Raw genomic sequence first — 19,147 nt, 5'->3', positions numbered from 1 at the left:
ATGACAGCAGGAAACTGAACAGATACTAAGTTGCCTTAAGAAATAAAACTCTTTAGAGGAGATACATATTTATTCATTCAACAAATGTTTCTTTAATGTCTCCTGTGTAAGGTGCTCTTCTGCTCTAGGGTTACAGTGGAGAACAAAGTGTCTAATTGTATAAAGCGGCGAGATGATCAATAAGTAAGCAAAAAGAATTCTAACAGTGATAAATTACAACTTAGATGTACAATTATTATCCACTTGTAAAACTTTGCCTCTAACAAATCTGGACTTCCTCACACTCTCTTACCTGCTGGACAATAAGAAAAAATAGATTCAACCAAGCACGGATCCAAAATATTAAAAAAAAATATGTTATGTAGTTGCTGGCGGTCTACGATGACTGTCTGTATTGAACATGTAGAGATTTTTCCTGTCATTACTCCCTAAACATACAGTATAACTGTTTACATAGCGTTTACTATGCATTAAGGATTATAAGTAATCTAGAAATGATTTGAAGTATACAGGATTGTGTAAGTTATATGCAAATACTATGCCATTTTATAAGGGACTTGAGAATCTTCATATTTTGGTACTTGTCCAGGGTTCTAAAACCAATCCACACAGATACCAAGAGATGACTGTACTATATTTTCATGGAAAGAAGAAAGTAAGTATAAGCTATAGGTGAAACACTACTAGTTTTGGTTAACTAAACATTAAGAAAAGGACACAACAAAAATAGTATAAAATAACTTTTATTTACATAATTTATATCTATAGAACATAACTGCTTTCTTTAGAACAAGAAAATTTACAAATGACAGATACTGCTTTTTTCGTCTCAGACTTCTTCAAGCAAAATAGTATACATGGTCACTTCTATTTCAAATAACACGGTGGTAAACAATGGATATTCATATTTTTATCTGTGCCTCAATCATTTACCAACAATTAGGGTTTTATATGTTGATCATTTGCTAAGACGGAAATGTTCAGGAGGATAAGTCACGATAAAAATAAAGACCTAATTTAATCATATCTCCTTTAAGATTTACAAAATACAAATTCTTCCAGACATCATCATCTTTACATGAATTAGATTAAATACATTTGTGAGTGAACAAGTCTTCTCTACCTTGTAAGGTAAATACACTGATTAAGTTTTCTTTTCCCAAGATTACTTTTAAGTATATAATAGTAGGATAATTTACTGGCTGACTTGATTCTCTAATACAATGAATGCCCCAAGATAAAATTACTCTTTATACAGTAAGAAGTTACATCTTTCATAAAAGTAATTCACTCTGGGGGCAACCGGGTGGCTCAGTTGGTTGAGAGCGCAGCGCTCATAACACCGAGGTCACCGGTTCGATTCCCCTATGGGCCAGTGAGCTGCGCCCTCCACAACTAGATTGAAAAACAACGACTTGACTTGGAACTGATAGGTCCTGGAAAAACACACTGCTCCTCAATATTCCCCAAATAAAAAAAAAGTAATTCACTCTGGAACAAGAGACAGATATTAACAAAGTTAAAAAATATTACAGAAGGGGTTGTGTAACCTAATATCCAAATCAACATTAATCAAATAAGAAACCTATTCAGAATATGAAATTTTTAAAAATTTATAAAAACACGGCATTAAAATAGCAATGTGATTTACTACCATGATTTTTGTGATATATTAATGACATGAAATAAATAAATGCATACCTATAGAGAATTTCTACTCAGATTTATAAATCCTCCTTTATGACAAAAAAGTTAAACTGTAAATTTCACTATAAGAAAATGAAGAACTGCTCTAATAGCATCAATTGTTTTAACAAATTAGGATTACTATTGTACTTCCTCCTCAGCCATATCCTATTTTACTTATGAACTTGAAAACTGGCGACCATTTTATTTCAATACACAAACACAATTATCTAGACATTAAAATATCTCCCCAATTGAAATACTGAAGCTTTCATAATGCAATCAACACAGTTTTAATTGTTAGGCACAACTTATAACTTCAATGACAAATATCTCATAGACAAAGACATCAGCACGTGTAGGTAAGAAGATTACTATCTATCTCATGTAGGGATCAAACTAAAAACCCAATCCAGACATGTCTATCATCTTAGTATTGTCTGTGGCTGTTTTCAACTGAAATGGCAGAGTTGAGTATTACCAGAGAGGCCATCTGTCCTAGAAACTTGAAAATATTTTGTGGAGAATGTTTCTGACTCCTAATCTAATGCATTATCAACCCAGGAGGCTTTTCAAATAAAAGAATAAATCTTTCAGAAATTTAATTTTAACCACCAAAGACTTACTCGGGTGGAAAACAGAATAACACTCACACATATATAAATCACAAAATAAAAAATAACCCTTAAATTCATATTGATGATAACCACTGATTTAATAAAGTCTTATCTTGTTTTTAATATCACAATTCTGTGCTTAAAGGCCTAGAGTTCCTTAAGCCTCCTTAAGAATTTAATGGGGGGAAAACTACCAAGAAATTAGTTTTTAAAAAAAGGAATGTGTACATATAAGTGTATGTGTGTGTAAAGGAGATTGAGTTTTGTATGGAAATTTGCCTCATAAATGAAGTTAAGGGTTTTTTTCCCCATACAAATCCTGAGATTATCCAAGAAATAAGAAAAACAAAAAATTCACAGTACAAAGTCAATATACTAAACTATGAGAAAAATGTATTCAAAACATATACACTATCCAAACACTTTTAATTATATGACTTTAAATATATTTAAAATTAAAGAGGGAAAGGAGACAAACACAAATTTGTTAATGCCTTCTTTACCCATAATCTGAGGGGTGAAAATAATTAAAACTGAGTATTCTTTTAAATAAAAAATTTAAAAATAAATAAGCTTTTTGATGTTTCATTTTTATAAATAATAAGCTTAAATACTAGTTCTTCAATTAGGACTAATGTTACATCATGAAATAGAAAAATACACATTTTTCAGTCAGTCAAATAGCTGATAATAGAAAAATTTTTAACATTTATAAGTGGTGTTTCACAATTTGCTGTCGTGTACTTAGAGACAATTGTAAAGACCTTAATCATCAAAAACAAATCCAAACAAACAGAAAAAACTTTCACAAAAGTAGGTCGATAAATGTTAAATTCACCTCCATCTACGCGGGCACTGTGATTTAGAGAGATATTTATCCACGCACGACATTCCAAAATGTCCATGTGTGTTCAGCACAGGAAGAGTTGAATGTAAACAAGAGTTGCTATTCTGTCCAAGAAAGCAGTCATAATTGCTTGGTATTTCCAATATGCTAAATTAATTAGAATGAAAGGAACCTCAGTAATGTTTTCCATTGATTATAAAAGTTTCAAATCAAGCTCATTAAATATTCAAAATCAACCTAAAGAGAGATACAGTGATGCTTTTTTTCCAAATACCATTTTGTTGATATAATTGACTCTGAAAGTCCTAAACTTAAAAAAAGAAAAAAGAAAAAAAAAAAAACCTTTATTCTGTTTCATCCACTTCAATAAAGATATCATTAAAGAAATATTCAGAGACTGTAGCTGGCTCCTCTTCAAGTGCCTGGTTTTGGACACTTTTACATACTTCTTTCGGTAAGGAACGATCACAAGCAGCCTAAAAAGGTAATGAAAGTAAGTATGCAATAAAACGTTTATATATTTTGTAATGTTAATCTACATCAGTATCTGTTTGAAAAGCGATATAGCATAAATATTAAGAGTTTTAAATATGCTCATACTGACCAAAAAAATCCATTTCCATGCTATTATATTAAGGAAATAATACTAATATAGTTTTATGAATAAGATAACTTTTGTAGCATTACTTATAATAAAATTGGAATCAACAAATATACAACAGTAGACATGATTAGGTTAATTACAGTGTACAGTATACATGATCCATTACATCACCCTAATTTCCATGAAAAAATTTTAATATAGTTAAACATAACATTGTTAAGTCTATAATGAAAACATTTTAATAACCAGTATAAATATAGATAGACCAATGAAACAGAAGAGTACCCCAAGAAAACATCACAAATGAAAACAATCTTATCAAAAATTTTCATACTTATATATCTATAAAAATTAAGACACCATGGTATAGGCACAGGAAAAGACACATAAATGCCAATGAAACAGAAGACTAGCAATATTCCCAACACATATAGATGGAAATTTAGTATCTGATAAAGTGACATTTCCAAATAGAAAATGAGAAAAGTTGGATTATTTAATAAATGATATTGGAAAACGACATCTCAGGGAAAAAAGTCAGAACTGTGCCTCACCAAAATAAATCCTATATGGATCAAAAGATTTAAATTTAAAAGTATGTTTTTAGGGCCCGCCCGGTGGCTCAAGCGGTTGGAGCTCCGTGCTCCTAACTCCGAAGGCTGCCGGTTCGATCCCCACATGGGCCAGTGGGCTCTCAACCACAAGGTTTCCGGTTCGACTCCCGCAAGGAATGGTGGGCTGCGCCCCCTGCAACGAGCAACTAGCAACGGCAACTGGACCTGGAGCTGAGCTGCGCCCTCCACAACTAAGATTGAAAGGACAACAACTTGACTTGGAAAAAAAAGTCCTGGAAGTACACACTGTTCCACAATAAAGTCCTGTTCCCCTTCCCAAATAAAATCTTTAAAAAAAAATAAATTAATTAAAAAATAAATAAATAAAAGTATATTTTTAAAGTCTAGTATAAAATACCATGGGAAAACTTTCATAATCCTGGAGTTGGGGAGAGGGAATGCCTTTAAAATGGCATGAAAGCCAGAAGTCATCAAAGATTGGTATATTCGTCTACATAAAAACAAAAAACATCTGCATGGCAAAAACCATCATACACAAAATCAAAAGACAAATGACATACAAGGAAAAAAATATTTGTAGCCTATACCACAAAGAGTTTTCTTTAATATAATAAGAGCTTCTACAAATCAATATGAAAAAGACTAATAACCCAATTTTTTAAAAAGTCAAATTATATGAACAAATGGTTCACAGAAAAAGCATAAATGATTCAAATACATGAAGAGATGCTCAGTCTCACTCATAGGTGCTCAATAAATCCACGAAGAATGTCAAAAGTGAAAAAAATTGATAACATGCTATGGTGAGGAAAAAAGCTAATAATAATAGAAACTGTTATATGAGGACAATCAGGCAATATCTGTCATAAGAATAATCACTCCTTTTGATCGCCAATTCTATTTCTAGGAATTACCTGTAGATAAATGTTCAAAATGTCTCATTTATAAGTTAGCTATTACCACACCGTTCGAAATAGCAAATAATTAGGAATAACCTAAATGCCTACCAGTGTGAGACCAATATCACTTTATGGTACATTCAAACAATGGAATATTATGTCACCATTAAAAATAAGGAGGGCACGCTTGTGTACTCATTCCTGAAAAACAAAAACTTATGTCTATACCAATACCAGTATACGAATGTCCATAGAAGTTTTATTCATAACAGGCCATGAATGAAAACAACCCAGATGTCTTTCAATGGGTAAATGGATAAACAAAACTGGTACATCCACACTATGGAATACTATTCAGCAATAAACAGGAATAAACTAGTGATACACAAACCATCTGGATGACTCTCTAGGGAACTATGTTGAATGAAAAGAAGCCAATTCCAAATGTATGATTCCATTTACATAACTGTATATACAAGTCATTTATATCACTTTCTTGGAATGATAAATTTAATGGAGAACAGGTTGCCAGAGAGATTAAGAGAAAGTAGAGGTGGGAGGGAAGTGCGTGTGTCTATAAAGGGCAACACAAAGGACCCCTGTGGTGACAGAACTGTTCTGTGTCTTTACTGTAGCAATGTCAGTATCCTGACCGATACTGTACCACAGGTTTACAGATGCTACCAGTGGGGAAGCTGGATAAAGGGTACATAGGACTGTCTCTGTATGGTTTTTACAACTGCATGTGAATCTACTATGACCTCCAAAGAAGGTTGAACTTAAATTTTTAAAAAAGAGAACAAGAGAGAGCAGGAAGCTCTTTATTTAATGTTTTGCAAAGATCTCCAAGAAATATTGTCAGGTGAAAAACAGCAAGAAAGAGAACAGTATGCTATTATTTATATTAAAAAAAAAAGAATGTTTATATTTGTGTATAAATAAAATATCTCTGGAAAAGTAAAACAACAACTAATAATACTATGTACCTGTAGAAAGGGGGAACTGCGAAGCTAATGAACACATGTGGGAAACTTTTTACTGCAAAGTCTTTTTTGTAGATTATAAATTTTAAAACATATGGAATATATTACTTACTGAAAAACTAAATAAAATAGCAATTTGTGAATAACATTTAGTTGAGTCTTGCGCCCCACCAAATATACCTCACACTATATACCACAGTCAATAACCATGAGTAGAATTATTTTGAAAACTGATTACTGAAAATTTTGTACCTCTGGAGAAAAACCTAATCATAAAAGCAATTTAAGAAATTGCAAGGAAAAAAGTAATGTATTTGACTAAACATTTAAAACTTATGTATATCAAAAAACCTCCGAAATTTAAAAAAGTAAATAAACTTGGAAAAACTACTTGCAGCAAAGAGCAAAAAGGTACATGGCTTTTTTTCACATACATAAAAATCTCACACAAATTGGTAAGAAAACACTAAAATCCCAAAAGCTATAAATCAGCAAAAGACGGGAACAAAAAAGAAAAAAAAAAGAATATCTAGTAAATATATGGAAAAAAAACTAAGTCACTAGAAACTTAAAAAATGCAAATCAAACAAATGAAATGACATGTCCACCCCTCTACCATTATATAAGAAAAAAAATTTATTTTGAAGAGTTAATATCTAATTCTGGCAAGGATGTGATTACACTGGCACTGCAACCCTGCTGGTAATTATAACAGTTCTCCAAAGTAATTTGGCAATAATAATAAAGACTCATAAAATCTTGGTCTCAGAAGATAATTCTAGGAAATAATATAAAATATTTAATAATTTTTTAAAGATTTTTTTAAACAAAAGTACACTTTCCTTTGAGTCTTAGTACCCAATAGATGGTCAATTGCCTTTTTTTTGTTGAGATCTTAAGTCAGACCAATATTCTTCTGAAGTCTTTGAAACAGGTTCACTGATTTTCCCATCCCAGTACTTGCCATATAGACAGCTTCAGAACACATATAAATAAAACATGCAAACAAATTTGAATTTTACTGTTTCTTGAATTCATGTGGGTATCGGGACATTTCTCCTAAAGCAAATAAAATGCAAGCACTGCTTTGGGTCACAAGGGTCTTTGCTTTAAAGAAATGGCAATTAAGTGTCCATTTATGGCTGGTTCATTCAATGGCTCTGTATTAAGCCAGAAGTAACTTTCTAATTCAACACCTCATCTTCTTCCAATATAGTGGGGTATGATGGGAGGAGATGGATAGGAGCTGCTCTGCAATAATTTCTGACACCCGAATGAAAATAACAATTGTCATCCATGGTTTTCCTAGTTGAATCTGATATCCAACCCATTCTATACAAACAGTAAGATAAGGAGTTATCACATACCTGAGTTGCTGAACTGCTAATGTTCTCAGAACGAGTATTAACAACACCACTTGGAGATGGAAGCAGATCAGAGGGCTCTTGAATTTTTTTCTGACTTTCATTGAGTGGATCAGATCTTTTCAAATTCCGTCTTGATACAGGTATAAGAGGTTTTAGGCGTTTCTTACTATGAACCTGAGTAGGTTCATCAGATTCCAAACTATTCTTTGAACATATTAAAGACAAAAATCCCAGGGGTCTTCTGCCAGGTCTAGAAACGCAAACATAAAGATATTCAAGAATATCTAGGAAGACACATTCTTTTATTTTTTAATTACAGTTGACATTCAATATTATATTAGTTTCAGGTGTATAGCATAGTGGTTAGACATTTATATATCTTACGAAGTGATCACCCCATAAGTCTAGTACCCACTATTATTGACCTATGCTGTACTTTACATCCCTGTGACTATTTTGTAACTACCAATTTGTCCCTCTTAACCCCTTCAGCTTTTTCACCCAGTCCAACTCCCCTCTCATCTGGCAACCATCAATTTATTCTCTGTATCTATAAGTCTGTTTCTGTTTTGTTTATTTTGTTTTTGAGATCGTAAGTGAGGTATTTGTTTTTCTCAATCTGACTTATTTCATTTAGCATAATACCCTCTAGATCCATCCATGTTGTCTCAAATGGTTAAGATTTCTTTTTTTTTTTTTTATGGGCAACTAATATCCCATTGTATATATGTACCACATCTTCTTTATCCAATCATCTAGTGATGGGCACTTAGGTTCCTTCCGTATCTTGGCTATTGTAAATAGTGCAGCAGTGAACATAGGGATGTATACACCTTTTTGAATTGGTATTTTGGATTTCTTCAGATAAATACCCAGAAGTGGAACTGCTGACTCATAAGGTAGCTCTACTTTTAATTTTTTGAGGAAGCTCCATACTGATTTCCGTAGTGTTTGCACCAATTTGTAATCCCATCAGCAGTGCATGAAGGTTCCCTTTCAGAAAGACATATTCTCAATACTAACTTCTTTCCATTAATCGTAAAATGGCACATGTGATATCTCATTAGTGGTATCAGCACATCTACTAAGTACTGATACCACTAAGTACTGATATCACTATAGCATGACATGTATTTGTGACAAAGAGCAAAGCTTACTCAGAGCAGCACTTCTTAAGCTGAAAAGTGCACACAAATCCATGGGAATTGTATTAATGATGATTCTGACTGAGTTGGTGGGGGGGGGGGTGGAGCCTGAGTTCTATATTTCTAGCAAGTTTTCAAAGGATGTCCATGATCACCAGACTTTGATTAGCAAGGCTCTAAAGCAGAGATCAGCCAACTGTGGTTCACAGGCCAAATGCAGTCTACTACCTGATTCTACAAACAAGTTTTACTGGAACACAGCCATGCTCATCTGTTTAAATATGACTGCTTCTGCACTACAAATGCAGGGTTGAGTAGTTGCAACAGACATATGGGCCACAAAGCATAAAATATACTATATGACCTTTTACCAAAAAAGTTTGCTGACCTTTGCTCTAGAATACCGCTGCTCAACTGGTTTTAACCCAAAACCCCATGATGCTTCCCTCATTCTATTTTCAGCATTTCTCTAAGGCCAGAAAAGATATTGCTGAGATTTATTTTCTGTACTTTATATAACAGAAACAATAGATTCATTAAATATGCCTTTTCAAGCTACACATGCCCTTTCCTCCCTTTCCTTTAGTGGAGGTTAGTGTACATTTTCCCCACTTTAACTCACCAACACCATGTTAATGATTTGAATGCGACTGACAAGTCAACAATTATCCATCACCTTGACGGCTGGCTTCTAGAGTATGAGGAAAATAACGTGGGAGAAGCTGGCTTTGGGCTTGAACTTCACACTTACTCTTATAGGGAGAAAGCCATGGCTTACCTCTTAGGTATGCCACAAGGGAGAAAAATGTACACATTATTTGGAACCTCAATAAAACAACATCCAGAGCTACTTCTGATGTTAGATCTTTATTTCAGACCATCTACATCTGCACTGGCAACTACTATATGGTAGAATAAATAATGATCAAAATTAATAACCATGGACAAGCTGAAAAACAAAGTGTACAATACTAAATTCTAAAGATTTTCTATCTAAAAAGTTAGCTTCAGCCTTAAAGTTAAGCTATTATTATATGGATTGTATATTTATCTGGAACAGTCCTACAAAAATGTTTGACATTACTATATTTCCTTCCTTTTACATTACCAACAGAGGGACATGTTTCTAAAACAACATCCTTAGTATTGGACTTAGTCTTTATAAATAGATAGGCAGATATAGATACCTATATATCTATAAATATAGACATAAATATAGATATAGATATATAGATATAGATAGATATCTGCTCCATATAGGTTACATTTATTTACTGAGAGAAAGAAATGGAGAGGAACATTTATTAAAGATTTTCTCATGATACCTGGATAGTGAGGTTTTTGAAGACGATGTGGTGCTATCCATTTGTTTAGCCTTAGAAGCTGCACAAGTTGTTTCTTCCTTATCAGACAAAATCATCTCATCCTGAGGTAACTGAGGTGTATTCTTTTCTGTATGTGTACCTATTATTTTATCAGAAGATCTAGATCCTATACTCTGAAAAGTTGGTTCAAGTTGCTCTTTCTGAAGTCCTGGAGTTGTACGTGTGCTTTCTGAGGTAGGGAAGATATCTTGTCCCTTATAAGACTTCCCTTAAACAAAAAAGAAAACAAACGGTAAGCACACATATTGAAATTAATACATCCAAATGAATTGCAACATTTGAAGGAAAAAATCCACAGTGTTCTATCATAAATGTATACTAATAAGAGTAAGCTAAATTATAAATTAATGGAGTTATCTGGACTTTTAAGAATATTATAATTGGTTAAAAGCCATGGTAACAGCTTCTGCATTCAGATACAAAGTAGTCATATCAATATATTTGCACCTAAAAAGGTCTTTCTTTACAAATATTTCTTGAACTAGCAACATGAAAGAGTGATCACTTTCTAATTTCAGGGTACAGCTAAGAACCTATTAAAAACTTTATACCCAGTTTTCTAATTCCTAAAATGCAGTTATTGAGCTCGTACAGGAAATCCCATAGACATATGATTTTCTATTAATTACAGGAAGAAAGTAGCTTCTTATGGCTACCAAAGGGCCATATATCCAAGGTCTCAGCAGGGAAGAAAAAGTTCTAATAATAAAAGCATGACTCTTAGCAAAAAGTGAACAAGACTGCTTCAATCCCAAATTTGAACAAGATGCCTCAAAAATAATCAAGGGTACTTAGAAAAATATAATCACATTAAAATTTATTTTACTCACCTCTTTCCTCAAAAACCTTTATTAATTCCTTTGAGCACACCTGTTTTAAGAAAAAGTACCAAAAAAATTTGAAATCCATTTATCAAATAAAATTAATTTTCTTTCTTTCTTTCTTTTTTAAGAAAACACGTATCAACCCAGAAAGCTCTAGGGTCAAACATTTATGAAAAAGACATTGTTATTATTATTTAAACTATTCCAGAGCACAGAAGAGGAAAAGTTTCCAAAAATCCTTTTATAAATAAAGCACAATATTGATACCAACTAACCAATCTCACATCGTGCAAAAATATCAAATGAAATATTACAGGCACAATTTAGCTGTACTCAAAAGACCAATACAGCATGATCAAGTAGAGTTTGTTTCAGAAATGCAAAGATGACTCAATATTACAAAATCTATTAATTTAATTCAATGGATCTTAAAAGAAAAATATTATCTTCTATTATAGGAAAAGTACCCAATAACATTCTTTAAAAATTTTAAATTGAGTAGACATTTTCTTAAAACCGTAAAATACAACTACTGTAAACCACAAGTCAACAATCCCACTTCATAAACACTTGAGTCAGGAACATTAAAGTCAGGAATAAGGACAATTTTCAGACATTTTTTTTAGTTCCATTAGTCAATATAATTAGAAAAGAGAAATTGAAGGAATAAAAAGTAAAGGGGAGGAATTACAGTTATATTTGCATATGATATGACTGTTTACTTAGACAAGCTAAGAGCATCATTGAAGAATCAATGCACTCAAAGAAGGGAATTCAGTAAGTTCTTTAGATAGAAAACAACTCAATGATAATAACAAAAAAGATAAAATTCTTAAGATAACCTAATAAGAAATGCACCAGATTTACATGAAGAGCTTAAAATACCATTTAGACACACAAAAGGAGACAAACAATGGAAAGACACACCATGTTTTTGGATAGAAAATTCAACATCACAATGATGATGTCAATTTCTCCTATGTTAGTCTGTCAAGTAATACAATACTGACACAAGTACCAATAGCTGGTTTTTATTAAAGTTCTGAACAAGGTAATTCTAAAATTGATCTGAACTTCAGGACATATAAGCAACTAGGAGGAACCTGAAAAAAAAAGAAAATTGTAAGGGGGGGAGAGGCTATCCCTTTAAGATATTAAAGCACTTAAAAGCTACAATAATAAAAACTGTGATACTGGCCCCAGGTGAGTCAATGTAGAAGAAAAGAACATTCAGGAATATACCCAAATACATGTGGGAATTTAATATCAGATAAAAGTGGAATTTTATATCAGTGGAGAAAAGATGAATTATTCAATAAATGGCGCTGAGACAACTACATAGGCATCTGCGGAAAATTAAATTGGTTCTACTCTTCCTAACAGCAAAATAAATTCTAAGCAAATCAATATTAACTAGAAGAATTTATTTTAAAACTCAAGGTAGATTTTCAATGTATAACATAATCACCAGAAGCCATAGATACAAAGACTGACAAATTTGATCACAGAAAAATAAAAACTGTTTGCATGTCTACCTGAATGCAGTAGATGTGCATTCTAGAATTTAAAATTATAACTCTGATTTTTACAAGCAGTTTTTTATTGTTAAAACTTGGAAATAAGGTTTAGAAAATAAAAATCACAAATAAGCCCAACAGACATTGTACTTTTCGTACATATATTTAGTCACACCAATGTACATCTATCATTTTTAAATAGCATATTAAAAACCAATGACCTAGTTTTGTATATAGTAAAATACGGAGATCCACCACTCCCCTCTCCTCCCCCCCCCCCCCCGTCATTAAATATACTTTTAAAACAAATGAAACAATGTCTGCATGGAATGCTAATAAATTGTTAAATTTGAGTGACTGGTACATAGGGATACACTGTACTATCCTGTCTACCTCTTTAAATGTTTGAAAATGTACATATTAAAAAGTTAACCACACTAAGTCTGCAGGAGAAAAATCAGAGAGTCAAATAACCAACTGGGAAAAAATATTTGCAACTCCTATCACAGACATACATAACAGAGTTCCTCTGAATCTGTAAGAAAAAGCACAACACCCAACTGAAAAAAATGTTAAAGAATATAGAGTCATTTCACAGAAAAGGAAATAAAAATGGCTCTTAAGCATACGAAAAGATGTTCAACCTTACTCATGATAAGAGAAATTAAAACTATTCTGGGATACCATTTTTCACCTATCTGATATACGAGGACACACTGCCTCTGCTGTCTACTGTCATGTAAGGACGATAGGTCTTCAACTATCCCTTTGAGAATAAAGATTCTAAATTAACTTTTCCATGGTGCTGTTACATAATGTAGTACAAGAAACAAACACCAGAAGGTGCTAAGAAACCTACAACGTGGTGGCTGCTAATTGAATCTGTCTAGTATCATCAGGCTTCCCCAAGGTAGTGACAATTGAGCTTAAGTAATTTGTATGTTTTTCAAGGAAATGCTTCAGAAATGAGACAGCAAAAGAAATGCCCTAGGATATGAAAGAGTACAGTGCTTTTGAGAAACTGAAAGATGGCCAATGTGGTAGAGAGCGAGGGAGAGATGAGACTAGAGACAGAAATGAGCCACATATATAGAGGGCCTCAGAGGTTCTGGTTTTATTCCTGATCGCAACAAGGAGCTTTAAGCATTGTGATAATGGTGGTGCTGATATCACTATCACTATTTTACACAACAGGAAACTCAATCTGAGGTATCTTGCCTAAGGGCTCATAGCTGTTATGTGGTACTGCCAAGATCCAGATCTGTATGATGCTTTAAGCTTTATTTTTAGCTAACGACACAGAGCTGGGCATGGATTTCCTGATTAAAGCCCATCAATTTTCACCTAGAGCAGGTTGAAAGTGAAAATACAAAACCAGTTTTACCTGAATTATTTATGATGAAAAGTATTAGAACTATCTTTATAGAAAGAATTAAAGGAAAAAACAGGAATTTATTTGTTGTAATATGGCCATCTTACTTGCTTAATTAAGCTTCTCTTACCTCAGAGGTAAATTTTTGACAATCATCTCTTGAAGTGAATGAACTTTTTTTGGCAGGAGGAACATGGTCGCTTTCATTAAGCCTACAATGAAATCTCTTCCTAGATATAAGATCCAAATGAGCAGGAGGCTTTTCAGAATCATCTCTTCCAGAATTAGATAAACACATGGCATCCTGACCAACTGAAGTTACTGGAAAACTCATACTGCATAGAAAATACATACATATTAAATCAGTGAATTAGAAGTTACTTAATGAGGTTAAAGGCTGAACTATTCCAATGCAAACTGCTAAAAAAACTTCAAAGTAACATAAACACAGCTACAGCCACAAAAATGTTAGTTTTGAGCTCCATTCATACTTAAAGGCTCACAACTTAAAATAAAGTAATACTGAATTAAATCTGAGGTATAAAAAATGTTTTCCTTGTCTGTAAAGTTAAATTTTAATCTAAAATGTCTCTTCCTAATATAAAAGCCCTTAATTGCTAAAGCTACTTAAATGACAATTAAGCATCTTAACCAATGACTATAAAAATAAGAATTCTAAAAAATTAAAATGGATATCAAAAATACACAGAAATGTTACCTCTCTGTACTATTCTTGCAACCTTCTGTGAATATATATTCAATTCAGAATTTAATATATATAAATGTTTACAGCATAACCATACCTTTCATACATGCCATTTTATGATCCAGATTGCTAAGTATTTTTAGCTTTCAAAATACTTAAAATACCAAACAAATTTCATATAGAAGTATCACATAATACATTTAAATGGCATATTTATCAGATATAAAATAAATGATTTCTTCTCTAATTTACCATATAATTACTAAATAAGATCTCCAGGACAATTATAAATATTGTCGGTGAATGACTCGTTCAATCAGTATTATTCTATTCATAAAGCACCTTTCCTACTAGCAAAAACAGCTTAGCTCATTCATTACCTCATGTCACCCTTTTCTTCCGTATTCACTGATTTGACCAATATGGGTGCTGGCAGTAAAGGGTTTGGCATTAACTGTGTAGTAGTATCAGTAAATTCTTCCACTGCATTGGTTGGAATTTCCACCAGAGTTAAAATGAATGCTTGTTCATCCTCACCATCGTGGTGTACGTTAGCAACTAGATTCACTATCAAAGTTTAAAAGTTAGTAATGAAAAGCTGAACCATGAAAGAACAAACAATCATTTATTTCATTTCTAAAAGAGTCTCACAACAACTTATCACCAAGAATAAAAAAAACTGAATCACATCCAAAAAAAAAGTAATTTCATAAAGAATAAAGATGCTTCACTATGGAGATTTATAACTTTGACCAACGAAGCTTATACACAAAATACTTCAAGTTGTTTTTCTTTAATTCAAGGCCATCATAAACAAAACAAAAAAAACCAGAACTGCTTTGTTTTCTCAAATGGGGGTGGAGGGTTAAAACTATACTGTTAGGTTCTATGACACTTTATTGAAGCAGATTATCATACCTGTTAAATCTTGAGGATTGATTACACTCTCTTGTTGGACTTCTGGAATACTAGTTGGTATACACTGCCATAAAAATTAAAATGAGAAAGTAAGGTTAACCAAATCTCAGTTTTGGAAAGGATTCCTGACAATTTGATACAATGAACAGTTACTGTTTCAAAACTCAACAACTTACCTAACCATATGCAATTTTTCAAGTGTTTTGAAAATTTTAGTTGTACCAATAAACTTCTGGTTAATTTAAATATATATATAAATACACACACACACCCGAAGGAATTCAAACTAAGTTGTACAATGTGTATGTACAATCTATGAAATGATTTTTGAAGTAACAGGAAAGGGAGATCCAAACCCCTCAATCTTCTCTCTATTCCCATCATAGTAGCTGTTGTAATATTAGTAGGTGATACCTGAATAGAGACAAACTGGTCTGCCTTCAGCAAGGCTCCCTCCAATCTGTTTTCCACAAAATTGCATTCTTTTCTCTAAAATGCAATTCTGATTATAATTCTCTATTGTTTAAAATCTTAAAACTTTCATTTCGCAACTATGATTGAATCAGGCAAGAATAATTAACAAATACTAAAACCACTGGTACAAGGCTGCTAGGTCTCATTTGACAAATTACTTGTTAACTGGAAAAAATGCTGTTATAATGGAGAAATCTGGCAGGCACCATTCTAGCCAAGTGATCTGTCAGCATCACCAATAATGGGACAAACTGCTATTGTACGTCTCCTGATGTGATACAAAAGGAAGAAATATCATCACCTATGTAGTAATCTTGCCAAAAAGTGTTTAACCTGAATCTAATAATGAGGAAGCATTAAAGAAAAAAAATCCAGATTGTGAACTAGCCTAGACTATTTTAAAATATCAAGTTCACAAAAGATCACCCACTTCTCCCAAGAAGACATACAAATGGCCAACCAATATATGAAAAAATACTCAACTTTACTAGGTATTAGGGAAATGCAAATCAAAACCACAATGAGATACCACCTCACTCTTGTTAGAATGGCTATTATCAACAAGACAAGTCATAACAAGTATTAGAGAGGTTGTGGAGAAAAAGGGACCCTCAAATACTGCTGGTAGGAATGTAAATTGGTATAGCCACTCTGGAAAACAGTATGGAGTTTCCTAAAAAAATTACGAATAGAATTACCATATGATCCAGCAGTCTCTCTTCTGGGTATCTACCCAAAAAAATCTGAAAACATTTATCTGTAAAGATATATGTACCCCTATGTTCACTGCAGCATTCTTCATTGTGGCCAAGAAATCGAAACAACCAAAGTGTCCTTCAATAGATGACTGGATAAAGATATGGTATATATTTACATATATATATATATACATATGTATATGTATATATATATAATGGAATATTACTCAGCCATAAGATGAAATACTGCCATTTGCAACCACATGGATGGATCTTGCAGTTATCATGCTAAGCGAAATAAGTCAGACAGAAAAAGTCGAGAACCATATGACTTCACTCATATGTAGAATATAAAAGTGAAAGCAACAAACAAACAAGACAAACAAACAAAACCTCATAGACACAGACAACAGTTTAGTGGTTACCAGAGGTTAAAGGGGGAGGAAGATGGTAGAAGAGGGTAAAGGAGGTCAAATACATACATGGTGATGGAAGGAGAATTGACACACCATGCAATATATAGATGATGATGATGTATTACAGAATTAATTGTACACTTAAAACCTATGTAATTTTACTAATCAATGTCACCCTCAAAATTTAATAATTTTTTAAAAAGCTCTGTAAAATAAACAGATGACATCCATAAAAAAAGTTCACAAAAGAGGAAAAAGGGCAAGAGAACTACTCTAGATTAAAAGAGTAAGAAGAAATGACAAATGTAATGTACGCATAAAAGTCTTGACTGGAATTACGTATTACAAAATATTAAATCAATGTTAGATAGTACAGTAACATTAAGTGGGACAACAGTACTGTCATTCTCTGTATGAGAATGTCCTTGTTCTTACCAGCTACAAACTAGAGTATTTTGGGGTGAAGGCTCATGTCTACAACTTGACTTTCAAATGGTTCAGTTTTTGAAAAGTATTTAACTATAGAGATGGAGAGTGAGACAGACAGAGAGTGGGGAAAGCAAACGAGGCAAAATGTTAACAATGAATGAATCCAAATGAAAGGTATACGCGAGTTCTATGTAACATTCTTGCAGCTTTTCCTCAAGTTTGAAATTATATCAAAATAAAATATAGAATGTGGGGGGTGACGGGAAATCCCATAAACTTTGGATGTAGTCCAAACTCAACAAGTCATAAAAATTCCTTTAACAATATGTCTCCAAGCTACCTATTTCTTCATCTCTAACCACTTTCTTCATTTATATCCCACTCATAACTACTTGTAGTCACTGAACATGTCATATGCCATTCCTCTCCCTTTTAAAAAAAAGTGCTAACGCCTGGGCCCTGTTCCCCCCAGAGATTGATTTCACTGGACTGGGTTGCGAACCTCTCCTACAGTCTTGTGCAAATCTCTCTCACAGCACCTACCAGCCTGAGTTTAATCATTCATTCACTCATCTGTTTCTCATAACTCTTTATCCCCATATCTCACATAGTGTTGGACATGCGGTAATAACATCTCAATAAACACATGCTCTATGAATAAAGTTCACAGATCCAGGGGCTAAGAAACAAGAGGTGAATTTTCTGTGTACAAAGCTTTTACAACAAAGTTAGGTATTGGTTAGGTTATCTCTGCTCCAAAGCCTAAAAACACACTCAATAAAAATTCTACCACAGGACATTCTTGCAAAGACAAATATAGGGGAAAAAAACAGCCCAGTGGTTGCCAGGAGCTGGGGTGGGAGGAGGGATGACGAAAAAAAGCGCACTGGAGAATTTGGGTGGTAATGGAACTGTTCATGTGCTGGTTACAGGACTGTACATGTTTGTCAAAACTTACAGAACTGCACACTAAAGAGGGTGAAGTTTACTGCACTTATATCTAATTTTTTAAAAACGAGGAACAAACAGCTAGCCACCACTTGTTATATTTGACATTCTTTTACCTCTGGCACATAAAGTGTAAGCACACTGTCTCCATCAGAGTCCTTTCTCAGGGGCTCTCCAACAGAACTCTCACCAAGACCCCTACCCAAACCAAGTGTGTGGGGCCTCGTCTCGGAGGAAACAATTGGAGCAACTGACAGTATCTGAAGCTCTTGAGATCCCTCTTCTCGATCTTCCTTTCTGAAAGAGAAATTAGTATGTATTAAGAGTTTTAGTATGTATATGAAACCACGTGGACAACCACACAATAATGTTTAGAGCTAGGGATGTCAAATTCATCTAATTTTATGTTTTTTAACTTTGTTATATTTAAAGCAACAGAACCCGTTTTTCTATCAAATTCTTACAGCTTATGGCTATAGTTGAAACAGAACAGAAACCAAATCCCAGAATTTCTTTCCTTTTACCTTTCAGTTAGGCTTGTTTCCTGCGAAATACAGGCCTCTTCAATACCACATACATGAGACAATCTGCTCTGCTCCTTACTCTCTGCTGCTGTAACTGATCCAAGGTTTTTATCTTCTATTGCTTTAGAAGCATTTTTCTCTGTTTCTTAAATAAAAAAACATATTTAAGATATAGTCCAAAATAATACAGCTAAAATCTCCATATTAGAAACA

General features: G+C 33.2%; 1 protein-coding gene across 3 annotated transcripts in view; it reads right to left on the bottom strand.

Annotated features, from left to right (window-relative positions):
* Positions 1-727: 727 nt before the first annotated feature.
* Positions 728-19,147, bottom strand: part of BDP1 (B double prime 1, subunit of RNA polymerase III transcription initiation factor IIIB) — an 81,366-nt gene continuing 62,946 nt past the window's right edge. For all 3 annotated transcript variants that reach the window (XM_033110450.1, XM_033110452.1, XM_033110451.1), the window contains exons 31-39: positions 18,935-19,079; positions 18,527-18,707; positions 15,446-15,509; positions 14,908-15,094; positions 13,952-14,156; positions 10,939-10,978; positions 10,049-10,316; positions 7,579-7,828; positions 728-3,626 (exon numbers count right to left, since the gene is read on the bottom strand). In XM_033110450.1, the coding sequence (XP_032966341.1) occupies positions 3,495-3,626; positions 7,579-7,828; positions 10,049-10,316; positions 10,939-10,978; positions 13,952-14,156; positions 14,908-15,094; positions 15,446-15,509; positions 18,527-18,707; positions 18,935-19,079 (1,472 nt within the window). In that variant the 3' untranslated portion in view covers positions 728-3,494. The remainder of the gene's footprint in view (positions 3,627-7,578; positions 7,829-10,048; positions 10,317-10,938; positions 10,979-13,951; positions 14,157-14,907; positions 15,095-15,445; positions 15,510-18,526; positions 18,708-18,934; positions 19,080-19,147) is intronic.

The sequence above is a fragment of the Rhinolophus ferrumequinum genome, chromosome 7 (assembly GCF_004115265.2).
Source record: "Rhinolophus ferrumequinum isolate MPI-CBG mRhiFer1 chromosome 7, mRhiFer1_v1.p, whole genome shotgun sequence".
Classification (NCBI taxonomy): domain Eukaryota; kingdom Metazoa; phylum Chordata; class Mammalia; order Chiroptera; family Rhinolophidae; genus Rhinolophus; species Rhinolophus ferrumequinum.
The sequence above is the reverse complement of the archived record's forward strand: the minus strand, read 5'-3'. Positions and strand labels throughout refer to the sequence as shown.